The 18,471-nt window shown below is 44.4% G+C and overlaps 1 protein-coding gene across 1 annotated transcript; it reads left to right on the top strand.

The window, feature by feature from the left end:
• The first annotated feature begins 1,020 nt into the window (after nucleotides 1-1,020).
• On the top strand, nucleotides 1,021-18,471 carry LOC133413644 (long-chain fatty acid transport protein 6). Its single transcript, XM_061698265.1, has 10 exons — nucleotides 1,021-1,530; nucleotides 2,147-2,350; nucleotides 2,789-2,947; nucleotides 4,852-4,976; nucleotides 8,050-8,244; nucleotides 8,432-8,522; nucleotides 8,663-8,861; nucleotides 17,018-17,115; nucleotides 17,384-17,514; nucleotides 17,583-18,471. The coding sequence occupies exons 1-10, from the start codon at nucleotides 1,056-1,058 to the stop codon at nucleotides 17,757-17,759; spliced, it is 1,854 nt and encodes a 617-aa protein (XP_061554249.1). The 5' UTR covers nucleotides 1,021-1,055; the 3' UTR covers nucleotides 17,760-18,471.

Below are 18,471 nucleotides of genomic sequence, written 5' to 3'. Positions count from 1 at the left end.
ATTTCTTGTACAAACTTGTACGATTTGAAATAATTCGGATCCAATAAAGTCACTTTTTAAAAATGATTATTCCATGATGATTTTTGTATTATTGCCTGTCTTAACCTGAGGATGGAAAAACAATTTCAAGACACTGGAATTTGGAATATGTTAGAAATGATGTAAATAATGTACAGTATATACTTTGATCTGGTCTGATGTAAAAAAATAAAATAAAATAAATAAAAACGCGGTCTTGTTTCTGCATACCAGATTATGGTTTTGATAGGGTTTCAATTGTGTAGCCATTTTATTTCCCAATCTGCTATTATGTTGTTCGTATTCTTGTGACAACTTGTGTTTCGCTCATCTGAGCGGGGTCACATTGAACATACAGTGGATGTAAAAAAAAAAAAAAAAAAGTGCGCACACCCCTGTTCAAATGCCAATTTTTTTTTGTGCTATAAAAAAAAAAAAAAAAAAAAAATATGAGCCCAAGATGGTCACGTCACACGTGAAGATGGTTTTAACTTTTGCTTTTTTTTTTTTTTTTTTTTTTTTTTTTTACTTCAGAGTCATATTTTTGATTCTCCATTTGTGTCTCAGTTCTTCACATTGCCTGATTAGTTGGCATTTAGTTTGCTGGTTTCTGTTCGTATTCCTTGTGTTTGGTGTGTTCTGAATGGTTGTTTGTTTATATGTGCCCTGCGATTGGCTGGTGACCAGACCCGGGTGAGGATAAGCGGAACGGAAGACGAATGAATTCTGCATAGCAGTGTAGTAATTTGTTCGTATTAATGAGGTGTTTGTGAATTCCGCGCTCGTGTGCTGCGTTAGCTCACGTAATACACAATATACTGCAATCCTAATCATGACCTTTTTTTTTATTTTTTTTATTGACTTTATTAGAATCGCGATGGCGTCTTTAAGACTCGGTCTTTCCATCGCGGCAGCTGATTGGCTGCTGTGACCGCCAATAGCTGACCGCCTTCTTCCACTCATTGCCGCTGCTTGTCAAATGTTTTGCAACCGTCCCCCCCCCCCCCCTTCCTTTCGAGTGGGATTTGAACAGCGAGATGCTAACTGTTGTGTTTACGAGTATTTTAGCGGCTTCGGTGGCTCTCGTTCTCTATCACAAAATATGTTCTCCGTTTTTATGGGCGGATTTCAAGTATTACTTGAAACTGCGGATGTACAGCAAGTCGTTGCAAGCTCGCATGCGGCAAGGAGTCATCACGTATCTGGACTGCTTCCTCCTCCAGGCGAGGAGGAACCCGAAGAAGCCTTTCATTATCTTCGAAAACCAGAAGTTGACGTACCAGGATGTGGACTTGAGAAGCAACCGGTTTGCGAACGCGTTCGGCGAGAGCTCTTTGGAACCAGGACACATTGTCGCTCTGTTGATGTGCAACGAACCGGATTTTGTTTGCGTGTGGCTGGGACTGTGCAAACTGGGATGTCAAGTCGCCTTTCTCAACACCAACCTTAAAGCCAAATCTCTGCTCCACTGCATTCGGAGTTGTGCAGCCAAGACCCTTGTGGTGGGCAAAGGTATTGCACAATTACGCTCACGATGTGCTCCTCTTGTCAACTTAGCACATCTGCCTCACAGTTCGGAGGACCCGGGTTCAAATCCGGCCTCGACCTGTGTGGAGTTTGCATGTTCTCCCCCCCCTCCCCCGTGTCTGTGTGGGGTTTCTCCGGGTACTCCGGTTTCCTCCCACATCCCCAAAAACATCAATGAATTGAAGACTCCAAATTGCCCGTAGGTGAGAATGTGAGCGCGAATGGTTGTTTGTTTCTATGTGCCCCGCGACCAGTTCAGGGTGTACCCCGCCCCTCGCCCAGAAGATGGCTGGGATAGGCTCCCAGGATCGAAAGGCGAAGAACAAGAGCCTGCTCCGAGGGACCTTCGTGACCAGCACGGGCGCATCTTCAGCGGTTTAATCCCGGGAATAGCGCTCGGGTCGAGGCACTGATCAGAGAAGATTGGAGAGTCGACATCACGTGTCGTCGTTGATGGCACAACCCGAGCCCCCTTCCGCATTTTGCATTTGCTATTTAGATGTGTCGGGATTTTAGAGCTGAGAACAACAGCGACAGCACATCTGCATTTGATTTGTCCGTATCGTAACACTGGTTTGGCGCATCGTGTCTGTTTATGCAGGTCTAGCTCATTTGGTGGAGGTGGTGCTGCCCGACTTACAGGAGGACGACATATCGGTGTGGTTAGTACGTCACTCGTCGCTTTCTGATGGTTTCATCAGTTTACTTGATAAGGTGGAAAACATGTCGACAGAGAACAGAAGCGGGCCGCTTAAAGTTGACGTCATGTCCAACTTCCTCTTCATATTTACATCAGGAACCACAGGTATTGCATGAATATTTTATCCACTCCGAAATAAGTATCAAGTGTTTTCTTTAGAGATGTTGTCAAAAGAATACAAAAGTAAATCGGGTATCCTTTTCCTTTCACTTCACAGTTATGCACCACTTTGTGTCGGCCTATCACATGAAATCCCAATGAAATAAATTTACATTTGGGTGTTGTCATGTGACAATATGCGGAAACGTTCCGTGCATCCATCTGTCCTCCAGTATCTGCCTGTTTTTTTTTTTTTTTTTTTTTTTTTTTCTTTTCCTGTCTGTGTCTGTTAGCATTGTAGACTCCTCAACTTCCATCAACTCAAGAGTGTGGAACCAATTCCGAAATGTTATAAATGATGCTCTAAAGTCCAACTAACCGAATACTGACAAGTGAAACTGTCAATGCCAGCGCTAAATGACAGTATGTCCCCGTCACGGCCAGGTTTCCCAAAGGCGGCACGTGTGGGGCATCTGAAAGCCATCATGAGCATGGCGTTCTTTCACATGTGCGGAGCGACATCTGATGACGTCATATACATCACCCTTCCTCTTTACCACATGTCCGCTTCCCTGTTAGGCATTGGAGGATGCATACAGCTTGGTAAGAACGTCTGAGAAGAGAACGCAAAAGCTGAGCAATCACGCGATGACATCGCTTGCTGCATGCCTGCAGCTATTTAAATTGTTGGTAGTTATTATCCATCAAAAGGTCATTATTGTTTGTAAGAAAACAATTCTGAAATGATTTTTTTATTTTATATTTTTTATTATTATTATTATTATTATTTTTTTTAAATTATTATTATATTATTTTTTTAATTTAAAAATTCTGAAATAATTCTTTTCAAACTTTTAAGGACAAAATGTCTTTACCGTTAGGTGTCCGAAATGAAGTTTCCATGATATCCAAAATGTTTTATGAAGATGCTCATTACATTTTTTTTACTGAATAGACTTGTTCTCCTATTGATTAATATTCATTTTCCATGGAAAATAACACAAATGCATGTTAATTTCGTCAAAGTTCCTTTTTTTGGGTTCTTTTACAAACGGTCCTTCTGTGTCACTCACTCAAGCTGTCTTTACCGTTAATGCCATTGGAGATAGCCTCATGATGTTGTTGGTCACCAGGGCCCCCCTCCGGAGCCAGGACTGGAGGTGGGGCTCGAAGGCGAGCGCCTGGTGGCCGGGCCTGCACCCATGGGGCTCGGCCGGGCGCAGCCCGAAAGGGGTACGTAGGTCGGGAAGTTGCCCACAGTGTGAGGCGCTGAGCAGGTGTGGGTATTCTTATTGCCCCCCTGCTGAGTGCCTGTATGTTGGGTTTGAGCCTGATGGAGAGGGTAGCCTCCCTCCGCCTTCGGGTGGGGGGGACGGGTCCTGACTGTTGTTTGTGCCTATGCACCAAACAGCAGTTCAGAGTACCCACCCTTTTTGGAGTCCTTGGAGGGAGTGCTGGAGAGCGCTCCCGCTGGGGACTTCATCCTTCTGCTGGGGGACTTCAATGCTCACGTGAGCAATGACAGGGAGACCTGGAAGGGTGTGATTGGGAGGAACGGCTGCCCGATCAGAACCCAAGTGGTGTTCTGTTATTAGACCTCAGTATTGCAGCTCTGCTTTTTGCAGATGATGTGGTTCTGTTGGCTTCATCAAGCCGTGAGCTCCAACTCTCATTGGAGCAGTTCGCAGCCGAGTGTGAAGCGGCCGGGATGAGAATCAGCACCACCAAATATGGGACCATGGTTCTCAGTCGGAAAAGGGTGGAGTGCCCTCTCCGGGTCGGGGATGAGATCCTGCCCCAAGTGGAGGAGTTCAAGTATCTTGGGGTCTTGTTCACGAGTGAGAGAAGAACGGATCGGGAGATCGACAGGCGGATCGGCGCGGCGTCGGCAGTGATGCTGACTTTGCGTCGATCCGTTGTGGTAAAGAAGGAGCTAAGCCGAAAGGCGAAGCTCTCGATTTACCGGTCGATCTATGTTCCTATCCTCACCTATGGTCACGAGCTGTAGGACCGAAAGAACAAGATCCCGGATACAAGCGGCGGAAATGAGTTTCCTCCGCAGGGTGTCCGGGCTCTCCCTCAGAGGTAGCGTGAGAAGCTCGGACATCCGGGAAGGGCTCAGAGTAGAGCCGCTGCTCCTCCGCATTGAGAGGAGCCAGATGAGTTGGCTCGGGCATCTGTTTAGGATGCCTCCCGGACTTCTCCCTGGCGAGGTGTTCCGGGCACATCCTACCGGGAGGAGACCCCGGGGACGACCCAGGACACGCTGGAAGAGACTACATCTTGCCTGGGAACGTCTCGGGATCCCCCCGGAAGAGCCGGAGGAAGTGGCTGGGGAGAGGGAAGTCTGGGCTTCCCCGCTAAAGCTACTGCCCTCGCGACCGGACCTCAGATAAGCAGAAGAAAATGAATGAATGAACGATCCTCATAATCACCTATGCCACATGGAGTTTATCGATTACTAATGCTGCTTGTTTGCCTTCTTTGTTTCTTCATTTCTATCAAAGGTGCAACTTGTGTCTTAAAGAAGAAGTTTTCAGCCAGTCAATTTTGGAAGGACTGTGTGAAATACAATGTGACAGTGGTGCAGTACATAGGAGAGCTCTGTCGATATCTGGTCAACCATGCCGTGGTAAGATGACATTTCAAAACACATTTTCACCCTCATTTTTGTCTCGTTGTTCCAATGTAGCAGTTGCTTGAGAACGGCGTGGAATACTGATTTATTTGAAGTATAATTTTGTTGAAAATGACACTTCTTTTGATGTTTTATGGACTCGTGTCAGGTCAAAAAAAAATAATACGAGAGCATTGACTGTATGACCAAATTCTGAATTATTTCCTCACTGTTATTCTCGGATTTAAGCAATAAAAATAAAAAAAGCTTCCAAAAAAGCTGGGACAGGGTCATGTTTACCACTGTGTTACATCACCTTTTCTTTGAACAACATTCAATAAACGTTTGGGAACTGAGGACACTAATTGTTGACGCTCTGTAGGGGGAATTCTTTCCCATTCTTGCTTGATGCACAGCTTCAGCTGTTCAACAGTCCGGGGTCTCCGTTGTCGTATTTTACGTTTCATAAGCCACACATTTCCAAAGGGAGACGGGTCAGGACTGCAGCCAGGCCAGTCTCGTACCCGCACTCGTTTACTACGAAGGCACGCTGTTGTAACACGTGAAGAATGTGGTTTGGCATTGCCTTGCTGAAATAAGCAGGGGCGCCCATAAAAAAGATGTTGCTTGGATGGCAGCATATGTTTCTCCAAAACCTGTATGTACCGTTCAGCATTAATGGTGCCTTCACAGATGTGTAAGTTACCCATGCCGTTGGGACTAACACAGCCCCATACCATCACAAGCTCTGGCTTTTGAACTTTGCACCCATTTTCCTCTCTGGCCCGGAGGACACGACGTCCACAATTTCCAAAAACAATTTGAAATGTGGACTTGTCGGACCACAGAACACTTTTCCACTTTGCATCAGTCTTATCATCTTCGATGAGCTCGGGCCCAGAGAAGCTGGTGGCGTTTCTGGGTGTTGTTGATAAATGGCTTTTGCTTTGCCTAGTAGAGTTTTTAGTTGCACTTACTGATGTAGCACGGAACTGTATTTACCGACATTGGTTTTCTGAAGTGTTCCTGAGCCCATGCGGTGATATCCTTTTAGACATGGATGTCGGTTTTTGATGCAGTGCCGCCTCAGGGATCGAAGGTCACGGGCATTCAATGTCGGTTTTTGGCCTTGCCGCTTACATGAAGTTATTTCTCCAGATTCTCTGAATCCTTTGATGATATTATGGACCGTAGATGATGAAATCCCTAAATTCCTTGCAATTGTACGTTGAGGAACATTGTCCTGAAACTGTTCGACTATTTTCTCACGCACTTGTTCACAACGAGGTGAACCTCGCCCCGCCTTTGCTTGTGAATGACTGAGAAATTCAGGGAAGCTTATTTTCTACCCGGCACGGTGGACGTCTGGTTAGCAGGTCGAACAGTCCTTCGGGAACATGTTGTCTTGTCAAATAGTCACTGATGGTGTAGTGGTACACTCGCCTGACTTTGATGTGGGCAGCGTGGGTCCAGTTCCCACTCAGTGTGAGTGCGAATGGTTTTAGATAGGCTCCAGCACCCCGCAACCCTAAAGAGGATAAGCGGTGTTGGGAATGGATAATATTTCTAGCTTTGAAAATTGTTCGGTCAGTTTTAAACGCAATCAGATCAGGAATTTCTTCAGGGTTGTATTACTTAGTGTGTTCACAATAAATTGAATTATGGATTATCCTAATGGCTCGTTTTTGAAGAATGCACAATGTTTGCAAAGACCTTTTTTTTTTTTTTTTTTAAATATTACTGCGTTAGAAGAATATGGAGTGATTTATTATTCAGGGAGTACATGGATTTGGACAGGACTGAAACTCTTCCAGATTGTTTGGTTTGTATGTGTTTTATATGAGGTATCCACCAGGTTCTGGCATCAATAATTATCCCTTGAAATTTCTTTTCATATACCCTTTCTAAATTGATGCCCTCTATTCCGTAACTGGATGCATTCAGATTTTGTTTGTACGGTTTACATATATCATGGTTTTAGTTTTATTTATGGTTTATTATTTTTGATTTAGTGAATTTATTTCTGTCAAACTAAGAATTTACTAATTCACAGTGCCGTGAAAAATTATTTTGCCCCACTTTAATGTTTAAGATCATCACCCAAATGTAAATATCAATGATAACCCATGTAAACATAAAATGCAGTTTCTAAATGTTTATTTTATTCATAAAGGGAGAAACAATATTCAAAATTACCTGGTCCTGTGTGACAAAGTAATTGCGGCCCTTGTTAAATCATAAATTAACTGTGGCTAATCACATTTTTTGGAAAGTAGAGTTCATTTTCACGGACCACATCCAAGCCTGATTCCCTCCAGGCCTGTTCAATCAAGAAATCACTTGAACATGTCTGACAAAATGAAGTTGGCAAAAAGATATCAACATTTCATGATCCAGAGAAATTCAAGAAAAGATTAGAAATAAGGTAATTGACATCTATCAGTCTGGAAAGGATTACAAAGCCATTTCTAAAACTTTAGGACTCCAGCAAACCACGGTGAGAACCTTTATCTACAAACGGAGGAAACATGGGACAGTGGAGAACCTTCCCAATAGTGGCCGGCCTACAAAAAGTTTCCCAAGAGCACAGCAACGACTCATCCAGGAGGTCACAAAGGAACACAGGACAAGTGGAATCATAAAGGACCCCTCCCACCCTGGACACTCACTTTCCCACAAACATGCTGATGTTAGTGCCATCTGCAAAAAATACACATTTAAATTTTTTTTATACATTGCAAATATAATTTATATACATGTTAAATAACATAGATCCCAGCACTGACCTCTGAGGGATGCCACTCACGAGGTCCAAGCATTCTGACTTATCCATCATCACCAACTGTTGCCTTCTCTGATGTTTATTTATTTTTTTAAATCTATAAATGTCCAAGTCAGCAATTTTCTATAATCTGTAGATTTAGTGTTTTCTTCTACTTCTTATTTTAATTATGACTGGTTCCGCAATGAACAATTAGAGGGATATGAAAATGGCATGAAACAAGCCAAGCATGTTCTCCTAAATGTTTCATATAATCTGCTGACTATTTGAAGTCTAATTTGAATATTCCTCTCTATGTACCGGTAGGTTCCAGAAGAGAAGAGTCACTGTGTTTGGCTTGCAGCAGGAAGCGGGCTTCGGACAGATGTGTGGAAGGCATTTGCCAAACGGTTTAGTACGATCAAGATCAGAGAAGGTTATGGTTTAACTGAAGCCAGCATTGGCTTCCTCAACTACACCGATGAGGTCGGACCCATTGGGAGAGCAAGCTACTTCAACAAGGTCAGGACCTTGATATGATTTATTAAATTAGTGATGCGATGGCCAGAGACCTGTTCTAATGGAAATGCACAAATCATTCGGAAGTCTCGAATGTTAAGTCATTGCAATCTCCCGTCCGTCCGTAATGTGACAGCCCGAGGTTGCGATCGGTTGGATGGTTGCTGCTAAAATATTTCTGCTTCTGCAGCTTTCAGTACCATTTCAACTCCTGAGATATGACACACAAACATATGAACCATTCAGAACGCAGTCTGGAAGATGTGTACAAGCACAGATAGGTAATTCCATGATCTGTACACCGTTATGCCATAAATTCTCAATTTGAAAGCCACTTTATGAGTCACACCTCACTCTTACTTATACATTACTCATACTTTTTTTTTTTTTTTTTTTTTTTTTTTTTTTTTTTTTGGAGCAGGTGAGGCTGGTATCCTGGTCGCTCCAATGACAGCAATGAATCAGTTCTTGGGTTACGCTGGAAATAAGGTCCAGTCTGAGAAGAAGTTGATCAAGGATGTGTTTGTGGTGGGTGATGTCTATTTTAACACTGGAGACCTCCTGCTCCAAGACCACAGAGAATTTATTTACTTCCGTGACCGTATTGGAGACACTTTCAGGTACCAATCAACATTGCTTGTGTCGGAACACATTTTCTCACGTTCAATTATTTTTCATCTGTCCATCCATCCGTTTTCTCTACCGCTTATCCTCACGAGGGGCGTAGGTGAGCTGGAGCCTATTCGAGCTGTCTGTGAGCACGGGGGCACCCTGGACTGGTCGCCAGCCAATCGCAGGGCACATGCAGATAAAGAACCATTCACACCGGTGGACAATTTTATCGTCTTCAATGAACTTAACATGCATGTATGTGAAGTTCACAAAGAAAGGCCAAAGCACCGATTCGAACCCCCAAGCTCAAAACCGGGAGGCGGATGTGCTAACCCAGGAGTCACCAACCAATTGTAAAACTGATAGCGACTTCTGATACTGATAAACGTGCACGGCTACCAGTTTGACGCACACTTCTGAAAGAACAGATTTTGCTCAAATTATCTTTCATTAATGTTATTGTTAATAATGAATTATATGCATCTGTGTGAAGACACTAATCACAATTATTAACATTGATTTAACACGGTAGGAGACAAAAACATTACCAATATGCAACACTTAATTTTTATACATCTCTGAAAGTCTCTATATTGTCAAATGATCACTTCGACGGCATCCCTAAATATATCCCATCACGAATGAGCTACTTTTAAAACAGGCCCATTAGCTAGTCATGTGGGCTAGTGTGGCGCCATTATTTTTCACGTTAAAGATTTTTTTGCCAAGTTGCTTCTTTGAATTCTTGTATATGGATCATTTTCATATAATTTGATCAATAACGGTAAAGACACTTGTGGAACTTTTTTTTTTTTTTTTTTTTTTAATTCTAGATGAGCACTTTTTTTTTTTCTATGCCTCCTGGGTTTTATATGGGAAAATGTCTCATAAGCTGAAACAGCCACACTTGAAGTCCTATTTTCAAAAAGTTATTGCTGATTTAAAATTGGAGGCATTCATAGCAAAGGCGATCCTTATTGACAGAACAAATGGTCGTGGCCCATTGAAATATCACAGTAAAGACAAAAATGCGGAACTGTAAAGACACAAAGGGCTGAAGAAAAATCTTTTTTAAATGTTTCAATTGTTCGACGCTCTCACCAATTCATACATATTCATAAATATCTCCGAAATAACGACCATTTTCACTTCTGTCTGCGGGCGCCGTTGCTCCAATCCACCGCGATTACCACAGTGCTGTTGGACTCAAGTTCACCAATCAAACGACACGAGAAAGTCACGTCTGCACACAGAGTCTTCTGTTGGGCTTCGCAGGCAAATCAAAGTGACTCGTGACGGCTTTAACAACAGTAGTAGTTTTGTCAATGCCCAAAGTTTGACATTTCAGCCCACTTCTAACTTGAGAATACACCTTGCAGTAAGTTGTAGATGTACGTGCTGTTCTCTTTCTCTCTCTCACACACACGCACACGCACATACTATCAATAAGTCTGGAAACAGACTTAGCAAACAGCTTCTTCATTCAATCATTTTAGTGGATAAAGCAAAATGGCCGCCGTCGCTGTCGTCGTCGTCATCGTACTCCTTGAACGCTGGCAGCTAGATCCATTCCACTCATCCACCATCCACACAGATGTAATTTCTGAATATTACTCCGCGGGGGAATAATATGCGAGCGCATCGGCCTGAGGTTCCGCCTGCGGTCTCGGGACTACTTTTTTACTTTTACTTGAGTCAGATTATTGTCAAGTAACAGTACTCTTACTTGAGTACAATATTTGGCTCCTCTACCCACCTCTGGAGCGGACATCCTCTATTGCTACTCTTACGTTTAACCAACATGTTTGCTCATCAGATCAGCTGGTTTCGTATTTGTCCAATATCCTACGGTTATAGACTGTGACAGAATATTCTGGCCCAAAAGGTGACTCAGCAAACCCAGAAGCATTGAGGAAAGTGGTCACCCTCCAAGGTGCCCACATTGGCAGACAATTTTAGCGAGTGAGTGTGGGTGGGATGACGGTGCGTTGAAAGGAATCTTTTTTTAGGGCCTTTCGGAGCAGCTCAAAGATGAGCTCGCAGCCGGGGACGAGCCCTCCTCACTTAAGGAATGAATCTCCTTAACTATTAAACTGGACAATCGATTACGGGAAAGGGCAAGAGAGAGAGAGGTTCAAGCGCGCAGTTTGGCACCCTCCGCGGACACTACGCTGCATCCTGAGCCCATGCGGCTCGGCGGCACCAGATTAGACCCTCGGGAACGTCAGCGCCGCTTTTGCCAGCATTTATGCATCTATTTGCACAGCCAGGCCATTTCATTGCTACATGTTCCTTGAAGCCAAAAGACCGGGCTCACCACGACCCGAGAGCGCCGTGCTGAGCCAAACCAACACCTAGCAAAGCTCTCCCTCCCGCATGACTGTTTCTTCGTTTGTCCTTGCCTCTGAAGTTAAAACTCCGGTTCCCACCCTCATCGACTCCAGCGCCGACGATAATTTAATTAATGAGGGCTTAGCACGTCAACTCCAGCTCCCCCTCGAAACGCTTCAGGTCCCTAAGAAAGTGACTGCCCTGGACGGACGACTCATCTTCCCTGTCACTCACCAAACTGCCCCGTTTACATGACTGATATCAGGTAATCGCCGGGAAACCATCCAACTTTTTGTCATTCCTTCCCCGGAAACTCTGTTAGTTCTTGGTACTCCCTGGCTCGAGAAGCACAATCCCCGCCATTGATTGGACCCAACTATCGATCACTGGGTGGAGTCCTTTCTGTCATTCCCATTGTCATCTTTCAGCCGTTCCGCCCTCCAGCAAACCTCAGCCACCTGCCACACCTGTCGACCTCTCCCGGATTCCGGAAGAATACTACGAGCTCTCTCCTATCTTCAGTAAAGATCTTGCCATCTCACTACCCTCTCACCGCCCTTATGACTTCGCTGTTGACCCCCTGCCGGGAGCCCCTCTCCGCTCTTCAACCTGTCCCGCCCTGAGAAAAAGGCTATGGAGGACTATATCCGTGACTCCCTTGCTTCCTGACTCATCCGGCCCTCTTCTTCCCCTGTGGGGGATGGCTGCTTCTTTGTGGAAAAGAAAGAGACCACTCTCCGCCCATGCATCGATTTCCGTGAACTCAATGACATCACCGTGAAAAATAAATCCCCACTGCCCCTCATTGACTCTTCACTTGAACCCCTCTGCAACGCCCAGATATTCACCAAATTGGACCTGTGCAACGCATACTATCTCATCTGCATTAGAGAAGGGGACGAATGGAAAGCCACTTTCAATAACCCGCTCAGCCACTTTGAATACCTTGTCATGCCCTTTGGTTTAACCAAAACCCCCACAGTTTTTCAAAGCTTCATTAAAGACGTCCTCCGTGATATGCTCAACAGATTCGTCTTTGTCTATTTAGACGATATCCACATCTTCTCCCGCTCTCCCGAGGAACATCACCTACATGTCTGCCATGTCCTCCAACGCCTACACGAGAACAGACTCTTTGTGAAACCGGAAAAATGTGAATTCCATCTCTCTTCCGTACACTTCGTGGGCTATATCATTGCCAAAGAACAGTTACAACCCGACCCGGCAAAGATCCAAGTAGTCGTCAACTGGCCCATTCCCTCCACCCGCAAAGAACTTACAACATTTCCTAGGCTTCGCTAACTTCTACCGTCGACTCATCCGTAATTATAGCAAAGTTGCCGTCCATCTCACCAGTCTCACCTCCACCAGGTCGGCATTCCATTGGACCCGCGCTGCATCCCAAGCATTCAACCGCCTCAAGGAGCTATTCACTCGTGCCCCAATCCTGAGATACCCCGACCCCTCCCGCCAGTTTGTGGTGGAGGTTGATGCCTCTGACACTGGAGCTGGGACCGTCCTCTCCCAGCGGGACCCCAAATCCCAGAAATTACCTCCCTGTGCTTTTTTTTCTCCCGGCGCCTTTCCTCTTTCAAGAGGAATTACGATGTGGGGAATGGTGAGCTACCTGCCATCGTCTGTGCCCTGGAAGAGTGGAGGCATTGGCTGGAGGGGACTGCCGTTCCATTTATTATATGGACCGACCACAAAAACCTTGCATAGCTCCGTTCCACCAAGCGGCTTAACCCCCAGGAAACTCATTGGGTCTTATTTCGTAGCCGTTGCAACTTCAGCCTCTCCTTACACCCTATTTCACCCGCACCATCTAGTTCATTCAACAACACTTCTCTTGGCCCAGCCTGGTTAAAGACACCCGTGAATTCGTCCTTGCCTGCTCCTGCTCCGTCCGTGCCTGAGGGAAAACTTCACCTCTGTCCCCAGCTGGTCTGCTGCGCCCCTTACCCATCCCGAGCCACCCCTGGTCCCACATCGCCTTGGACTTCGTTCCGGCCTACCCCCCTCTGAAGGTAACACCATCATGCTTAACATTGTCGATCGTTTCTCCAAGTGTGTCCATTACATACCCCTACCCAAGTTGCCCTCTGCCTTTGAGACCGCTAACTTCCTAGTCCTGCATGTATTGAAGATCTACGACATAACATTGACATCGTCTCGGACCGAGGTCCTCAGTTCTCCTCCCAGATTTGGAAGGAATTCTGTAAGGCGGTGGGCGCAGCAGCCAGTCTGTATGGTCTGGAGGAACGCTCCTGGATCTCTCGCAAGCTAATTTTGGATGACTCCTTAATTAGGGACCTTTATGCTAGGCACCCTGAGAAGCCTGGGAGGATGCCAGGAGGCGTCTGTTGAAGGGGGGTACTGTCATGGTCTGTCCCTGGAGTTCGTTTTTGGGAACTTAGGTGGCGCTTTGTGCCTCGCCTTTCCCTCCCTCTCTCTCTCTCCCCTGCAATCAGTACTCCTCATCCACGCACCTGCACTCATCACTGCCTGCATTTAAGCCCGCGAGATCCAGGAATTCAACGCCAGAGTATTGACGTTCATTCGTGGTACACAGGCCTACTCTCATGACTACTCTTGGAAGTTACTTCGACTCCCCGCGATTGTGCTTACCGCATTTTGTTCCTCTCCGTCTCTAGTGATCCTTCCGTGTCACCTGCTCGAGCTCCCGCTTCCTGCATGTTCCCTGCTCCAACCAACCACCATCACTCCTCGAATAACCTACCCCCGAGATATCCCTTAATAAAGCATTTTCACTTCCTCCGCTCCGGCTGCTTTTGGGTCCAGTCCAATATCTTACGGTTATAGACCGTGACACCTCAAATCAAATTATCAAATCAAACTTTATTTATAGATCTCAAAGTGCTTTACGTCAATAAAATCAGTTCCCTCCCATCACTCATCCACACGGATACATGCACGCACGCACACAGTTAAAAAAGTAAGAAAATAATCATGTCATGATATATGGGTGGGCACAGAGAAACCAAGTGGGAAACGCCCTCTCCGGGAGCCGTCTAAACCGTGAGCAGATAGCAGATCGCGGTCACAGGGTACCGGCGTGGAGCCCCAGTGTAGTGTTGTAGGGAGAGCCACAAATGACGACGGAGGTCCCTATGAGGCAGGACCATGGCCGCGGTCAATCAAAGCTCCCAGTGCAGAGGTTACCATCTGAGGAAAAGATACTAAAGATACTAAAAATAATCATAAACATAGATAAAAAACATACTTGCATAAAACCCAGCATTCAATGAAAACATAAGACTGTAAAAAAAAAAGCAAAGTAAAGATAAAATATGATAAATAATAATCAAGCATTTAAAATACAATAAAGTTAAAAGGAAATAAAACAATTCTAAAGTACATTAAAAGGAAAATTAAATATTAGTTAAAAGCTGGGTTTTGAGCCTGTTCTTAAAATCATGAACACCACGGTTAGGTTAGGGTGATTAAAGATAGAGATGGAAATATGTTGACTGGTGCCAGCAGTGTGCTAGCTTGATGGAAAGAATACTTCGAGGAGTTGATGAATGTGGAAAATGAGAGAGAAGGGAGTAGTAGTAGAGGCAAGTGTGGTGGACCAGGAAGTGGCAATGATTAGTAAGGGGGACGTTAGAAAGACATTAAAGAGGAGGAAAAATGGAAAGACAGTTGGTCCTGATGACATTCCTGTGGAGGTATGGAAGCATCTACGAGAGGTGGCTGTGGAGTTTTTGACCAGCTTGTTCAATAGAATTCTAGCGGGTGAGAAGATGCCTGATAAATGGAGGAAAAGTGTGCTCGTGCCCATTTTATAAGAACAAGGGTGATGTGCAGAGCTGTGGGAACTATCGAGGAATAAAGTGGATGAGCCACACAATGAAGTTATGGGAAAGTGTTGTGGAGGCGAGACTCAGGACAGAAGTGAGTATTTGCGAGCAACAGTATGGTTTCATGCCTGGAAAGAGTACCACAGATGCATTATTTGCCTTGAAGATGTTGATGGAAAAGTACAGAGAAGGTCAGAAGGAGCTACATTGTGTCTTTATAGATCTAGAGAAAGCCTATGACAGAGTACCCAGAGAGGAACTGTGGAACTGCATGCGGAGGTCTGTAGTGGCAGAGAAGTATGTTAGAATAATACAGGACATGTATGAGGGCAGCAGAACAGCGGTGAGGTGTGCTGTAGGTGTGACAGATGAATTTAAGGTAGAGGTGGGTGTGCATCAGGGATCAGCCCTGAGCCCCTTTCTGTTTGCAGTGGTGATGGATAGGCTGACAGATGAGGTTAGACTGGAATCCCCGTGGACCATGATGTTCGCAGATGACATTGTGATCTGCAGTGAAAGCAGGGAGCAGGTGGAGGAACAGTTAGAAAGGTGGAGGCATGCACTGGAAAGCAAAGGAATGAAGATTAGCCGAAGTAAGACAGAATATATGTGCATGAATGAGAGGGGTGGGGAGTGAGGCTACAGGGAGAAGAGATAGCAAGGGTGGAGGACTTTAAATACTTGGGGTCAACCGTCCAGAGCAATGGTGAGTGTGGTCAGGAAGTGAAGAAACGGGTCCAAGCAGGTTGGAACGGGTGGAGGAAGGTGTCAGGTGTGTTATGTGACAGAAGAGTCTCTGCTCGGATGAAGGGCAAAGTTTATAAAACAGTGGGGAGGCCAGACATGATGGACGGATTAGAGACAGAGAGAGCAGACTGCGATGTTTTGGACACGTTCAGAGGAGAAATAGACAAATTCCTTGTGTGTTTTGGGCATACTTGGCAAATAAAGATGATTCTGATTCTGATTCTGATGAGGGCAGTTGGTGTTGGAGAGGAGGATGCAGGAGATAGGCTTCCATGGAAAAGGATGACGCGCTGTGGCGACCCCTAAAGGGACAAGCCAATGGAGAAGAAGATGGGTGGCATGCTAGTGTAGTGTTTAACACAGTGGTTCTTATTCTTGTTGGAGGTACAAGAACACCGCAATATGCACATTCACAGAACCCTTCCTAATTAGAAAAATAAAAGATGGTGTATTTCAAATTCAAAAGAGCTATCCTGTATATTTTATTTTCTGCGTCGATTCTCAGTCGACCATGTCATGGTCATCCGCAAAGGTTGAATCATGGCGACTGGACTGTTCTTGTTTATTGTTCGTTCAACAAACACAAACAGTCCAGTTGCCATGTTTCAACCTTTGCGGATATATATTTTATTTGTGCACAAAAGGAACCACGCATCAGTTACACACCAAATCATTATGTGTGAATGGTTGTTTGAACTGGATGTGCACTGCAATTTACGGCCAATCCGCCTCTCATCTAGAATCTGCTGTAATTAATGGGCTTTAACTCTCCCTTGATCCGAATGAGGACAAGCGATTTTGAAAATGGATGGATTCATGAAACATGGGGCGTGATATTAGACTGTCCTTTGTGCCAATGGATCGTATACAGTATTCGCAGTTCGACATCCATGGATTCACTGATTCGCAGATTTTGCGTTGCTGTTCCCGCTTCGCCATGCTTTAAAAAAAATAAAAAATAAAATAAAAAAGTGTCATGGCCATTGTAATGGCCGTCAGTCACAGTAGTTGCGGGGGTCCACTGCATTGACTTTTTTTATTTATTTTTATTTTTTTTAACTTTAATAATCCCTCAATGGGAAATTCATTCAAGCAAAGCCAGGACATTAAAGTTTAACATTAATCTGAAATTTCTCAGGCAGTTAGTTACCTTGTTCAGTTGTTTATGAATAAGAAGTGTGTGAGGCAATGCAATGCAGGTGTGTGTTCTCAGAGACTTAAAAAAAAAAAAAAAAAGACTTCTCAAGATATGTCTTCTCCAGGTGGAAAGGGGAAAATGTATCCACTATGGAAGTGTCCGAGGTTTTATGTCTTCTTGATTTTATTCAAGAGGCCAATGTTTATGGAGTCAATGTACCAGGTATGTAACATTGCAGTTAATTGCTACACTGCATGATGCATGTTGCGTAAATAGAGCAGGATCTTGTTAATGATTTTTTCCCATATCATATATTTTTTTTGGGGGGGTGGGAGTATTGCAACTATCCCATCCGCCAACAGTACCTACCTAATCTAACGAATAAACCGTTGTGTGAATCCTTAGTGTTAGGATTAAGGTTTACTTTTTAACTTATTGAATTCTTTTCGCAGCGTGACAGTTGTTGTTTTGATTTGGGTATCAATTGCAGGGCATGAAGGTCGAGCAGGCATGGCTGCGATTGTTTTAGAACAGGAGCACACGTTGAATGGTGCAAAACTCTACGACCACTTGGTTGAAACCCTTCCCGCGTATGCCTGGCCATGGTTTCTCCGAATACAGGTATGGGCACCTTCACAACCGCAGTTTGTATTTTCACAGATTTTTACCTGCTCAACTTGTGTTTTCAGCCCTCTCTGGATGTGACAGAGACTTTTAAGCAACAGAAGGGGAAGCTGGTCCAGGAAGGATTTAACCCAGAGAGCACACAGGATCATCTCTATTTCTTAGCGATCACTCAGAAGGACTACGTTCTCCTCGATGTATCTCTATATGAGGATATTGTGTTTGGAAAAATCAAACTATAGTATCTGAGAAAATTATCTGACAAGTAATAAGGGCTGCATTAGAGTAATAATGACTCATAAGTTATGAACAGGTAATTAGCAAGGCATTATATTTGGCAATAATGCATTTTAGAGAATAATTCCAGTTTTAATTAGTCCCTGCATACCAGCAGTTATTCTTTGCCAGGTACATGTAGCAACATGAAGATAACTTGTTCAGTACATCCGAGATCTCTCATGAAATATTTGAATTGAAAGTGTTTACTCAATAGTGGAATGCACTGAGAACAAAATAAGAGTGATCAATGGACATCCAAAGCGTTAACCCACGCAGGTCTGGTTATCATACTAAAAATAAGAGTGGACAAATCTGAAAGCAGCTCCAACTTTTGCAAATTCCTCAAGATGATTTCAAATGAGGCTCAGCAAGTGCGTGTTGCCTCCACGTGCCTGCATGCACAGGGCAATCCGCTTCTTCCGTGACAATCACACCATGTTGTTTGTGGTTCAATTTAAAAAAAAAAAAAACAAAAAAAACAAAAAAAAAAAACACACATATAGAGTACAGTATGTTATGCCTCAGTTCCCTATCAGGTTCCCCAGGTGTGAAGTTTTTCTGTTTTTTTTATGCGGACGGTGACGCTTAACCTTCATTGCCGATGAATAAATGTGGTTGGATGTCTGGTGGGGCCTTAGGTGCAGAAATACAAAAAAAAAAAAAAACAGCCACACT

The sequence above is a fragment of the Phycodurus eques genome, chromosome 15 (assembly GCF_024500275.1).
Source record: "Phycodurus eques isolate BA_2022a chromosome 15, UOR_Pequ_1.1, whole genome shotgun sequence".
Taxonomy (NCBI): Eukaryota; Metazoa; Chordata; class Actinopteri; order Syngnathiformes; family Syngnathidae; genus Phycodurus; species Phycodurus eques.
This window is presented reverse-complemented; position numbering and strand designations above follow the sequence as displayed.

Bases quoted from the DNA above. Each gene is read 5' to 3' on its own strand.
- LOC133413644 (XM_061698265.1), top strand. From the start codon at position 1,056: ATGCTAACTGTTGTGTTTACGAGTATTTTAGCGGCTTCGGTGGCTCTC. The intron at 1,531-2,146 runs GTATTGCACAAT...CTGTTTATGCAG, and splicing joins GACCCTTGTGGTGGGCAAAG to GTCTAGCTCATTTGGTGGAG. The intron at 17,116-17,383 runs GTATGTAACATT...TATCAATTGCAG, and splicing joins TTATGGAGTCAATGTACCAG to GGCATGAAGGTCGAGCAGGC.